Genomic DNA, 13,211 nt, shown 5'->3' with positions numbered 1-13,211 from the left:
GGGGGGGGGGGGGTGAGGGGGTAGGGGCTTATCCCATGCAGTCCGGTATTCACTCCTTTCAGCTCGGCAGACCCGGCTAGATCCACACACGGGTCGGCCTGGGGCTGTCTGAGGAGCTATGCCACTTCAGTCTGCCGGAAAAGTCCATCAGCATTTCCATTGCTTTTTCCCGGCCTGTACTGAATGTCAAAGTTAAAGGGCTGCAGGGCTAAACTCCACCACAATAATTTTCCATTGTCTTTAAGCCATATGAGGGGGTTGTGGTCGGTGAGGACAGTGAAGGGCCTCCCATAGAGGTAGGGCTGTAGTTTTTTTCAGGGCCCATACCAGGGCCAAATACTCCTCCACCTCCGCATAGCTTACCTCTCTAGGCAACAGCTTTCTATTAATGTAGGCTACGGGGTGGTCCTGCCCCTCTTCATCTGCCTGGCTTAACACAGCTCCCAACCCAAACATGGAGGCATCTGTGTGGACAGAAAAACGATTGGTGTGGTTAGGAGTGGCCAGTACTGGAGCAGAGACTAAGGCAGACTTAAGGCTCTGGAATGTAGCTTTACAATCGGGCAACCACAGGACCTGTCTGGGCAGTCGTTTACGGGTCAGGTCTGTCAGGGGTTTAGCTAGAGCATTGAAGTTGGGGACAAATCTTTGGTAGTAACCGGCGGTTCCCAGGAACGCTATCACTTGGGTTTTGGTTCGTGGAGTGGGCCAGTTGGCCACTGCCTCAACCTTAAAAGTTAAATATAATTTTTATCTAACGAAATAAATTAACTCTTATTAAATAAATTAATCCTATTTAAAGCTAAATACCTGTAAAATAAACCCTAATATAGCTACAATATAACGAATAATTATATTGTATCTATTTTAGGTTTTATATTTATTTTACAGGCAACTTTGTATTTATTTTAACTAGGTACAATAGTTATTAAATAGTTAATAACTATTTAATAGCTACCTAGTTAAAATAACTACAAAATTACCTGTAAAATAAATCCTAACCTAAGTTACAATTAAACCTAACACTACACTATCAATAAATTAATTAACTAAACTATCTACAATTATCTACAATTAAATCAACTAAACTAAATTACAAAAAAAACAAACACTAAATTACAAAAAATAAAAAAAGATTACAAGAATTTTAAACTAATTACACCTACTCTAAGCCCCCTAAAAAAATAACAAAGCCCCCCAAAATAAAAAAAAATGCCCTACCCTATTCTAAAATAAAAATTTAACAGCTCTTTTACCTTACCAGCCCTTAAAAGGGCCTTTTGCGGGGCATGCCCCAAAGAATTCTGCTCTTTTGCCTGTAAAAAAAAACATTGGAACAGCCAATAGAATGCGAGCTCAATCTGATTGGATCAGCCAATCCGATTGAACTTGAATCTGATTGGCTGATTCAATCAGCCAATCAGATTTTTCCTACCTTAATTCCGATTGGCTGATAGAATCCTATCAGCCAATCGGAATTCGAGGGACGCCATCTTGGATGACGTCACTTAAAGGAACCTTCATTCGTCGGGAGTCGCCGGAAGAAGAGGATGGATCCGCGTTGGCTGCTTCAAGATGGTCCCGCTCCGCGCCGGATGGATGAAGATAGAAGACGCCATCTGGATGAACATGTCTACCGGTCCGGATGTCCTCTTCTTGCCGGATAGGCTGAAGACTTCGGACCCTCTTCTGGACCTCTTCTTGCCGGATAGGATGAAGACTTCGGACCCTCTTCTGGACGGATCAGGTATACCCGGCGTGGTGAAGATAAGGTAGGGCGATCTTCAGGGGCTTAGTGTTAGGTTTTTTTTAAGGGGTGTTTGGGTTAGATTAGGGGTATGTGGGTGGTGGGTTGTAATGTTGGGGGGGTATTGTATGTTTATTTAAATGCAAAAGAGCTGATTTCTTTGGGGCATGCCCCGCAAAAGGCCCTTTTAAGGGCTGGTAAGGTAAAAGAGCAGTTAAATTTTTATTTTAGAATAGGGTAGGGCATTTTTTTATTTTGGGGGGCTTTGTTATTTTTTTAGGGGGCTTAGAGTAGGCGTAATTAGTTTAAAATTCTTGTAATCTTTTTTTATTTTTTGTAATTTAGTGTTTGTTTTTTTTGTAATTTAGTTTAGTTGATTTAATTGTAGATAATTGCAGATAGTTTAGTTAATTAATTTGATAGTGTAGTGTTAGGTTTAATTGTAACTTAGGTTAGGATTTATTTTACAGGTAATTTTGTAGTTATTTTAACTAGGTAGCTATTAAATAGTTATTAACTATTTAATAGCTATTGTACCTAGTTAAAATAAATACAAAGTTGCCTGTAAAATAAATATAAATCCTAAAATAGATACAATATAATTATTCGTTATATTGAAGCTATATTAGGGTTTATTTTACAGGTAAGTATTTAGCTTTAAATAGGATTAATTTATTTAATAAGAGTTAATTTATTTTGTTAGATAAAAATTATATTTAATTTAGGGGGGTGTTAGGGTTAGGGTTAGACTTAGCTTTAGGGGTTAATACATTTATTATAGTAGCGGCGAGGTCCGGTCGGCAGATTAGGGGTTATTACTTGAAGTTAGGTGTCGGCGATGTTAGGGAGGGCAGATTAGGGGTTAATACTATTTATTATAGGGTTTTTGAGGCGGGAGTGAGGCGGTTTAGGGGTTAATACATTTATTATAGTGGCGAGATCCGGTCGGCAGATTAGGGGTTAATAAATGTAGTTAGGTAGCGGCGACGTTGGGGGGGGCAGATTAGGGGTTAATAAATATAATATAGGGGTCGGCGATGCTAGGGGCAGCAGATTAGGGGTACATAGGGATAATGTAGGTTGCGGCGGTGTGCGGTCGGCAGATTAGGGGTTAATTTTTATTAGAGTGGCGGCAATGTGGGGGGACCTCGGTTTAGGGGTACATAGGTAGTTTATGGGTGTTAATGTACTTTAGAGCACAGTAGTTAGGAGCTTTATGAACCGGCGTTGGCCCAGAAAACTCTTAACTCCTGACTTTTTTCTGCGGCTGGAGTCTTGTCGTTAGAGTTCTAACGCTCACTTCAGCCAAGACTCTAAATACCAGCAATAGAAAGAACCCATTGAAAAGATAGGATACGCAATTGACGTAAGGGGATCTGCGGTATGGAAAAGTCGCGGCTGGAAAGTGAGCGTTAGACCCTTTCCTGACTGACTCTAAATACCAGCGAGTGGCCAAAACCAGCGTTAGGACCCCCTAACGCTGGTTTGGATGGCTAACGCAGAACTCTAAATCTAGGCGATAGTTATTTTTGTGTTCAACTTTTATTTTTTAATATTATTAAAATTAATGTGTGCCACTTTCATTCCAACTATAACAGTGAATCAATATTGCTATAAGTAACTGTAATTAATAAAGTGCAACTAAAACAAATACGATACTATTAATTAGATTGTTATGCTTAAGGATATTATTGTTGTGCACCTAATTGTATATATACTGTATATAAAAAAAAGTACAAGCTGCTGTACTATCAGGTAACTTCCTGCTGTAATTACAGGGCGTCTAGAGGAAAACCCGGGCACTGGGCTATTAAATGTGAAGGAAGAGGATGAGACAGATGACATGAATAGTCATCAGACTGAAATACAGTGGTCCCTCCCTGCCGGTGAGTAGTAATTACGTGAGAGTCTGCCGGGGCTGTACACACAGTTTTTTTTTTTTTTTTTAAATATATTTTTATTGATGTTTTCAAGACATACATAAAATAATATAATAGGGCTTTAACATTCCAAAAACATGTCGCTTTTATACAGATAAGGACGCTTATTTATCCATAAACAAGCGTGTTAACAACAATTATTGCGAAATCACCTTCATGCAAAGGACAGAATCATTTTCTAAATTTTGGTATGCTTTGAGTGCTTTCACAAATAAGCAATAAGGAGTAAAACAGAAAGAAAAACGAAACACAAAAAAAAACAAAAACACAATCGCTTTATAATCTTGATCAATGTGTCATAACCAAGTAACCCTATACCCAGAGATGTCTATTAACTGGGCATCTCTATACTATGTACTACATGTACCAACTAACACCGTATCCTGTGCTCAATCTTGCCAGGACAGAGTATATGGCGAACCATATATACACCAGCGATTGCACATTAAGAGAAAATCCGTGTTGATACCACCTTCCTGTGCCCTCATTAAAACTGCTTGAGTTGTAATCTTTATTAAGGCGTGAGGGTCATATATCCTCAGCTCCTAAATGTTCTTGAGGGGGGCAAGAGATCTGGGGGTCGGAGGAAAGAGAAAGAAAGAGGAGAAGAGGAAAGGGAGAGAGAAAAAAAAGGGGGGGGGAAGAGGGGGTAAGAGAAAACGAAGGAAGAAAGATATTCTCTCATCCCCTTCTCTGCTCCTCCCTCTCTCCCATCATGTACTTGTTAACTACCGCTGGACTAACCACTGATTGGGTAGTATTTCTGCAACAACAAGGTCTAAAAAGGGGATTGAGTTTTGAAATGGTTCCAGAAATTGTCGCTGTGCCACCAGAGGCCAGAGACATATGAGATTCTTCCACTTGCAAAAATATTTCCTAAGTTGTCTTTCAGAGCCATTTTTCAGCTCATGTCTCTCCACTATCATCTGGAATTTGATATCATCTGTAAATTCACTGAAGCTTGGAGCTTCTCTTAATTTCCATTTTTTAAATAATAAATTGCAAGCTGCCAAAATCGCTGTATTTATAAGGCATCTTGCCCCTGGTGACTCTGAATGATTTAAAAAGAAGATATGGATCGGCAAAAAATCGAATTGGAAATTGAGGAGTCTGTTAATCCAATACTGTATTTTTAGCCAGTATTGTCTGACCTTGGGACAGCTCCATAGACAGTGAATTAAATCTGCACCCACTTGGTTGCATTTAAAACAGTTACCTTGGTTAGACGTTGACCATCTACTTAACCTTGTTGGAGTAAGATAGTAATTGTTGATTATTTTACACTGCGACTCTCTCCAGCTTACACATTTTGTGGCTTCATACGCCCATTTAATGCTATTGGTGATATCCTCGTATTGTATCCTGTTGAAGTATTTCATAAATTTATCCCTGGCTTGATTTATATGTATTTGGCCTTTAATATTTACCATACTGAGATAGATCATTTCCCTGCTTGGTATACTTTCAAATATGGACTTATCTGATCTTGCCCCCAGTCTACGCCGACTAGCCTAGTATATGTCTCTATGTAATGCCGCGTTTGTAGGTAAGCATAGAAGCTCTTTGCTGTTAGGTTAAATTGCTCGGCTAGACTCTCAAAGGTGCGAATCTGACCTGATCCGCCCTCCTTGCATTGCGCAAATTCTTTGAGTCCTTTCTCTTGCCACCCCTGAAATAACCTATTATAGTTCCCTGATGGAAAATCCACACACCCTACTATAGGTAATGAGGGGGACACCCGGTATTCTTGACCAAGTAGGATACAGTATTTCTGCCAGGCTAAAACAATATTTGCAATGGTGCCTACTTGTCTCACATTATATGGAAGCTTGTTGTGGGGGCATTGCAATATTGCTTGCAAGCAAAATGGGATTATCAACTCGGATTCTAAATCGTAGTATGTTACGTAATCAGCTTTAGTCAGCCAATCCAGACCGAATTTAATCAATGCGACATAGTTGTAATATTTAATGTTTGGTAAAGCTAATCCCCCTAATAACTTTGGATTGGTCAATTTCTGCAATGATATGCGTGGCTTTCTTTTACCCCATATAAACGTAGTGCATGCTCTGTTATAGCATTCAATGTCCTTACTTGTGATGAAAATAGGTAGATTTTCTAATAAATATAACAATTTTGGGAAGAAAATGGTTTTAACTATCATAATCCTTGCAGAAATCGACAAATAGTATAAATTCCATTTATTAAGGTCGGTTTGAATATTGTCAAAAAATCCTCTCAAATTTAAATCATACCATTCCCTTGGCTTACTACTGATCTTGATTCCTAAATAGTTTATGTATTGAACTTCTCTGAATATGTTGTTCGCACTGTGCTTAGTTTTAACAACCCATAGCAGTTCAGACTTGGTGGAATTAACTTTATAGCCTGAGAATGAACCAAACTTTGCTATAATTCCTAGGAATCTAGGGATGCTTGCTGCCGTATTCTGAAGAAACATTAGGATATCATCTGCAAACAGTGATATGAGCAGACTCTGGCTGCCTATTTTAATCGGTTGCAGTTCTCTTCTTACGTATATTGCTAATGGTTCTAATGCTAAATCAAACAACAATGGTGACAATGGACAGCCTTGGCGTGTACCTTTCCCTAACACTATGTATTGCGACAGTTCTCCATTTACCAGAAGCTGTGATCTTGGTTTATTTTAGATAGATTTGATCAGGCCAACCAGAAAGCCGGAAAAACCAAACTTCTCCAACGTTGTTATCAGATGGTCCCATACAATAGAGTCAAATGCCTTTTCGGCATCGACCGTGACTAATGCAATGTCTTTCTCCTTACTACTACCACCGTCCTGTTTGGCCCGATGAAAAAAGTCCAGCATCGTTAAAACTCTACGCATATTGCGCACTGCATTCCTGCCAGGGATAAACCCTACTTGATCTGGGTGTATCAGTTTTCCTACTACTTTTTTAAGCCTATCAGCGATTACCATCATGAATAATTTATAATCTTGGTTTAAGAGTGAGATCGGGCGATATGAAGACAGACTCTCTACATCCTTGCACCTTTTGTGAATTAATGTTATAATTGAATCCGAAAAATATAGTGAGTCTATTATTTTTTTAAGGTAATATCCATTAAATAGTTTTGTCAGAATACCTGACACTGACTCAGATAAAATTCTATAAAATTCTATTGATAGGCCGTCTGGACCTGGAGCTTTCCCTACTTTTGCTTTCTGTATAATTTTCAAGAGCTCCGTTTCAGATATTGGTGCATTTATCTGCTGCAGATCATCTGCCGAGATTCTGGGGGTTGTGATCCCATTCCAAAATTGATCTTTAACTTCTCTATTTATTTCTTGCGCAGCATATAATTTCTGCTAATAATTCAAGAACGCATTTCTGATTTCAACGGGTTTAGTATACGTTCTATCGCCCTCTCTGATCACGACAATTAAATTGTTTTTTTTACGAAACTTAATGATTCTCACCAAGTGTTTAGCGGAGATTCCCTGGTACCCTTGATATGTTGCTCTTATCTTGATATCCTCTCCTGCCCATTTTTCTTTCAAGAAAGCCTCCCTCTCTGTCTTAGTTTGTGTATATTTGATCCATGTGGCCTGGTTCTGATTTTTTTAGATATTTATCATATGAATTTCTTAATTGGTTTGCTAGCTGGATCTCCCTTGCTCTCATTTTGCGCGTCGTACTAATCATGTACGCCTTTATTTGACCTCGGATCACCGCTTTGCCTGCCTCCCAGAAGATTCCTGTTCTAACCATATATTCTGAATTTTGTGTACAATATTCTTGCAATGCATTTTTTAACCAATTGAAAAAATGAATATTTTTGCTCACATAGGCCGGGAAACTAAATGTATTAATTTTCTTATCGGGCCTTATTCCTGGAAAGATCCTAAGATTTATAATCGCGTGATCCGAAAGGATTATTTCTGCGATGCTTGATTCTATCTCTAGCCTTAATAGATGATCTTCTATCAGAAACATATCTATACGAGAGAAGTTTCTGTGCGCTTTGGATTCGCAAGTATAAGTCTGCTCATCTGGATGCTGAAGCCTCCAGATGTCTTTTACCTTTAATATTTTAATAAAATTGCGAAAATGCTTTGACTCACTATTGTTTGATCGTCTGTTCTTAATTCTGAATCTATCCAATTCAGGATACAATGTACGATTCATATCGCCTGCTATAACAAGATTTTGGCCTAGAAATGGTGCCAGTTTATGTTCAATCTTCTGCCAGAAATGTGTCTCCAATTTATTAGGTCCGTATATATTACATAAGGTCCATATTGTGTTGCTAATCCTTAATTGGAGAATAATATATCTACCATTTGGGTCTCGATCTTGCTTGACTACTTGATAGGATAGATTCCTATCCATCATAATAGCTACCCCGCGCTTGCGTTTATTGCATGGTGTCGCGACAATTTCTGATATCCAATTGACTTTCAGCTTTTCTATCTCAGTTTTTTTAAATGTAGTTCTTGTAAAAAAATAATGTCGGGCTTTTTAGTCTTCAACATTTTCAATATATTTTTCCTCTTAATAGGGGAAGTTATTCCACCTATGTTCCATGATACCATGTTTAATGGTGATGACATAATCTAACTAAGTAGGATTTGTTGCCGAGTTTTTTGGTATATTGAGAGAGAGGAAGAAGAAAAAGAGAGAAAAAAAAAAAAAAAAAACAAATTGGGGGGGGGGGAAGAGGGGGATAGGAATAAAGAGGAGACAACATAAAGAGAAGGGAAAAAAGAAGTGATCCTCCCTCCCTCCTCCCCCCCCCCCAGAGACCCAACCCCCCCCCAATCCTTGCCCCCATAAATCCCACTTATTAACTGATACATGTAATTTCCTTGGAGCTCTTGTTCTAGAACCTAACATAGCATGTTGTTTTATACAAACTTCCAGGTACATTACTAGGACCCCCTATCCTGACCTATTTCAATATTGTTCTCATGACAAAAAGTTTTGGCCTCTTCTACAGAGTTTAATACCACAGTGCCTTCCATACTTAGGACTGTAATTTTAGCTGGGTATTTCATCATTGTTTTGAGACCTGCTTTTATTAGCCCTGTACAATAAGGGGCTATTGCCCTTCTCCTAGACGCAGTCTCCAGGGAGAAATCCTGAAACAGAAGGATTTTTTTCCTGTCTATAACTAGGGGTTGTGTTTTTCTGTATTGTTGCATGATGTTAACCTTATCCTGGAAACATAGATATTTAATCAGTATCATCCTTGGGCGTATATTACCATCTAGAGTGTGTCTAATGCTACCAATCCTATGTGCCCTTTCTACCTGGAGCGGGCTTTTCTCGCTTTGTATGCCCAATCATTTTGGGAGGGTTATAGCACCAAAACTTATTAGGTCTTCGTATTCTTTGGTTTCTGGGAGTCCCACCACCTGTACATTACTGCGGCGGGATCGGTCTTCCAGATCCTCAACTTTTAATTGCAGCGCCCTGATTTGATCATCATGTTTAAACATAATTTTACCCTGTGTCTCGACCTTATCCTCCATATCTGAAACTCGGTTCTCAACTTCTGTGATTCTTTCTGCAAATGATCTAACTTCCTGAGACAGATCCCCTATCTCTTTCTTTATAATTTCAAATTGTGGCAGGATTAGATCCGCCAGCTGATTAATTGTCATCTGAGTTTCAGACTCCTTCCCTGGGCTAACAAGGATGGGTTTCAAACTGGATTTCCTGCAGATTTTTCTGCTTTTTGTCTCTTTTGATTGGCATACCTGGTGACCTGTTCTTAACATTGGACATGTACTTATCCATATACTGTTCGGGGCGTATTTGTATGTTTATAGATTCTTTCAAGATCCTATTATCTTACAATGACTTCTGCCCTTGCAGCCCCTTTGACTTGTATCTATATTTTAAACTCTGGCTCCTTGTAGCTGCACATCTGATTTTTGTCCCTTTATATAAGTTAGTGCAACTAAAATGTAAAAAAAAAAAGTGACCCTAAATTCCTCAAAGATCATTACATAGACACTTCCTCGAATAAACTCTTAATTGGTTCCACCTTTGGACCCCCCCAACCAATACTTGTCACTATTGCACTCGTGGCACCTTAACCAGAAAGGGAAGAAATATAATATTGCTTTTACATCGATATTTACCTTGCTTGATATGATACTCTCTTTGTGTGTACCTTAAGTCGTTCTATTCTAGAAGATAGGGCTATTTCTATTGTGACCAACCTAAGCTTCTACTTTAGATAGGATCCTATCTTGGTTACCAGAAAAAAATAAGTGACAATTGTAAATACATACTCATTTAGAGCATTGCATATCGTTAGTGTTTTTCTGAACCCTGCTTAACTTGCGAGATCAGACAGGGTCAGGTGCTTTTTTTCCTTTTTTTTTTTTTTTAAATTATATACCTAACGTAGCAATAAATTGCTTAATCATATGTTGAACTACATATACCTATAGGTAGTGCATCATCACCTACTACCTTTAACTTCTGTCCTATAACCTATGTGGGCACATACAATATCATATACAATATCAACACATATAATAATATAGATCTTCCGAAAAGAAAAAAAAAAAAAAAGGAAAAAACACACAAAAGAAAAAAAAAAAAAAACCCTTCTGCCCTATTACCACTATATGCATATACTTTTTGCTTGTGTGGCCATGTGTAGATAATAATTGCTAATTTACTATCAGAATTTTGTAGATCTGGGCCTGTGCTGATACTATCTTAAATTGCCCTTGTGACCTATATGCGCTTATACTTTTGGTAACACTATATTCTTCAGACCTGTGTATTTGTTTTTGAGACTACCTCATATCTTAAATAAACATTTTATACATTTCATATAATTCAAGAAATGAAACAGTATTCTAAATGAGAGAAGGCTAGAGAAAAAAACAGACAGTCTCTTAACCCTGATTAAATGGTTATTAAGTGTTAACGCCTTGTCATTACAGTTCTCTGTGGACTTGGCCTTTGTACTATTACTGCTTTTGGAGGATACAGATAGTTCCTTATTGTATAGGTACAGTTCCAAAAGATAGAAAGTTCTCCGTTTCTGACTTCTTAATGAATGGCTATGCTCCTATAGCTCCTTGGACTGTTGCTCTTAACCAGGAGTGTATAGAGCAAAGGGAGAGGGGAAGGGAAAAAAGCCAGAAAAAAGAAAAGGACAAACTCTCTGCTTATGTCCGTTTCCCAAGCCCCTTCCTCCCCTTTAAACCAGGTACCCAGCTTGTTATAAAGTTCGGTAACAGAGATACAACAAAGATAAAATAGGAGAAAGAAACCCCTCTCTCTCCTTCCGTTGCTTAGCACACTTCAGAGTTAGTTCAGAGTTAGTTCACAGATGCTGACTTTAATAATACAACGGCTCCTTGAGCCTATACTTTCAGTTACTTAGCTTGCTTGTTCTTGTTCCCAGGCTGAGGTTGGGCTCACTTGACTGGCTTCCTTCCCACCCTGTTCAGAAACGAGACACCTCTCATCCGGAACAGGGGACAAGTATGCTGCGGAATTACCAAGATATTCGTGCCTCCAGGCCTCACTTTGCTACAGCGGAACTTTTTGCGACCCGGTTCCATGGTGAAGTATTTCTGACTCTCTCCCACACTCCTTAGCTTGCGTCTTCGTCGGCTGTTGTGACGACCTTGGCGGTTATTTCGCCGTCTCTGACTGCCTATGACTGTGCTACGGTCGGTACCACTCAACCTTAGCTGATAATTACAGACTTCCGTGCTACTGTACTTTGGCAGGCTCTGTAGAACTCTTTGTCCCCCAGGCCGGGTATAGCGTTCCCGGCAATAGGAAATGCCGCCTTGGCTGGGTAGTGATGTATCGTTGTTGGAGCTCCTGTAGAGCTCTGTTAGCGAGCGTGTTCACCTAACGCTCCACCCACCGGAAGTCCTCCCATGATGGGGCTGTGCACACAGTTACATACTGCTCTCCCTCCCTGCCGGTGAGTAGTAATACGTGAGAGTCTGCCGGGGCTGTGCACACAGTTACTTACTGCTCTCCCTCCCTGCCGGTGAGTAGTAATACGTGAGAGTCTGCCGGGGCTGTGCACACAGTTACTTACTGCTCTTCCTCCCTGCTGGTGAGTAGTAATACGTAAGAGTCTGCTGGGGCTGTGCACACAGTTACTTACTGCTCTCCCTCCCTGCCGGTGAGTAGTAATACGTGAGAGTCTGCCGGGGCTGTGCACACAGTTACTTACTGCTCTCCCTCCCTGCTGGTGAGTAGTAATTCGTGAGAGTCTGCCGGGGCTGTGCACACAGTTACTTACTGCTCTCCCTCCCTGCCGGTGAGTAGTAATACGTGAGAGTCTGCCGGGGCTGTGCACACAGTTACTTACTGCTCTCCCTCCCTGCCGGTGAGTAGTAATATGTGAGAGTCTGTCGGGGCTGTGCACACAGTTACTTACTGCTCTCCCTCCCTGCCGGTGAGTAGTAATACGTGAGAGTCTGTCGGGGCTGTGCACACAGTTACTTACTGCTCTCCCTCCCTGCCGGTGAGTAGTAATACGTGAGAGTCTGCCGGGGCTGTGCACACAGTTACTTACTGCTCTCCCTCCCTGCCGGTGAGTAGTAATACGTGAGAGTCTGCCGGGGCTGTGCACACAGTTACTTACTGCTCTCCCTTGTAGTTTACTGTCTGATTTATAAGCTCAGATAACACAATGAGTTTAACCCTTGTTTAGTTCATGTGGTATTTTTATATTGGAACATAGCCTAGAATAAAGGTCTTAAAGGGACAGTGTACACCAGTTTACATATAACTGCATGTAACAGACACTACTATAAAGAAGAATATGCACAGATACTGATCTAAAAATCCAGCATAAAACCTTTTAAAAACTTACTTAGAAACTCCTAGTTTAGCACTGTTGATGAGGTTAGGATGGGACACCCAGTGAAAGGGGCTGGGAAAACGAAAAGTGAAGACCCCCCCTTCCCTCACTATAAAAAGACAGATAACATAAACAGGAGCCAGCAGGTGTCTGTAAACAAGCATATACATCAAAATATCCCTGGCTTTATACACCATACTCCAAGGGGAGAAGCACGAATACATCATCCTTTTTTGCAGTCAACATCATAAGACACCACAGGAGGTTTTCCATTACTAGAAGTGGCAACTTACCTCATAAGATTGAGGTGTTTTCTAGTAAGTGCAATACCTACTGGTTATCATTGGCGTCTTTATATTCACAATATTGGACTTTCATCAATATTATTGCAACTCAGCAGATGTTTTTTATATCTTAACAACCAACACATATTGTTGTATATTGTAGTGCTTATATCAGTTTATTTTGTTATGTGATTTTGTTTCCTATTGGAATCCTATTTTATTTTTATGCCCCAAGGTAGAACATACAGTGATCTGAGGTGTCATTGCAGAAAATGCAGTATGTCTGCAGAAAGAACAGAACACAAACAGGAACTGTTAGTGATTTAACTTTTTAGCGCTGCTCCAGATTAGGCTGTTCTCTTCAAACAGAGCTGTTCTCTGACTGCACTGTAAGTTTTC

At 39.8% G+C, this 13,211-nt stretch overlaps 1 protein-coding gene across 1 annotated transcript in view; it reads left to right on the top strand.

Moving 5' to 3' along the window:
* Positions 1-13,211, top strand: part of LOC128656988 (gastrula zinc finger protein XlCGF57.1-like) — a 209,567-nt gene that overhangs the window by 34,499 nt on the left and 161,857 nt on the right. Inside the window, exon 3 of the mRNA XM_053711197.1 lies at positions 3,526-3,633. Within this exon, the coding sequence (XP_053567172.1) occupies positions 3,526-3,633 (108 nt within the window). The remainder of the gene's footprint in view (positions 1-3,525; positions 3,634-13,211) is intronic.

The sequence above is a fragment of the Bombina bombina genome, chromosome 4 (genome assembly GCF_027579735.1).
Source record: "Bombina bombina isolate aBomBom1 chromosome 4, aBomBom1.pri, whole genome shotgun sequence".
NCBI lineage: Eukaryota > Metazoa > Chordata > Amphibia > Anura > Bombinatoridae > Bombina > Bombina bombina.
The sequence above is the reverse complement of the archived record's forward strand: the minus strand, read 5'-3'. Positions and strand labels throughout refer to the sequence as shown.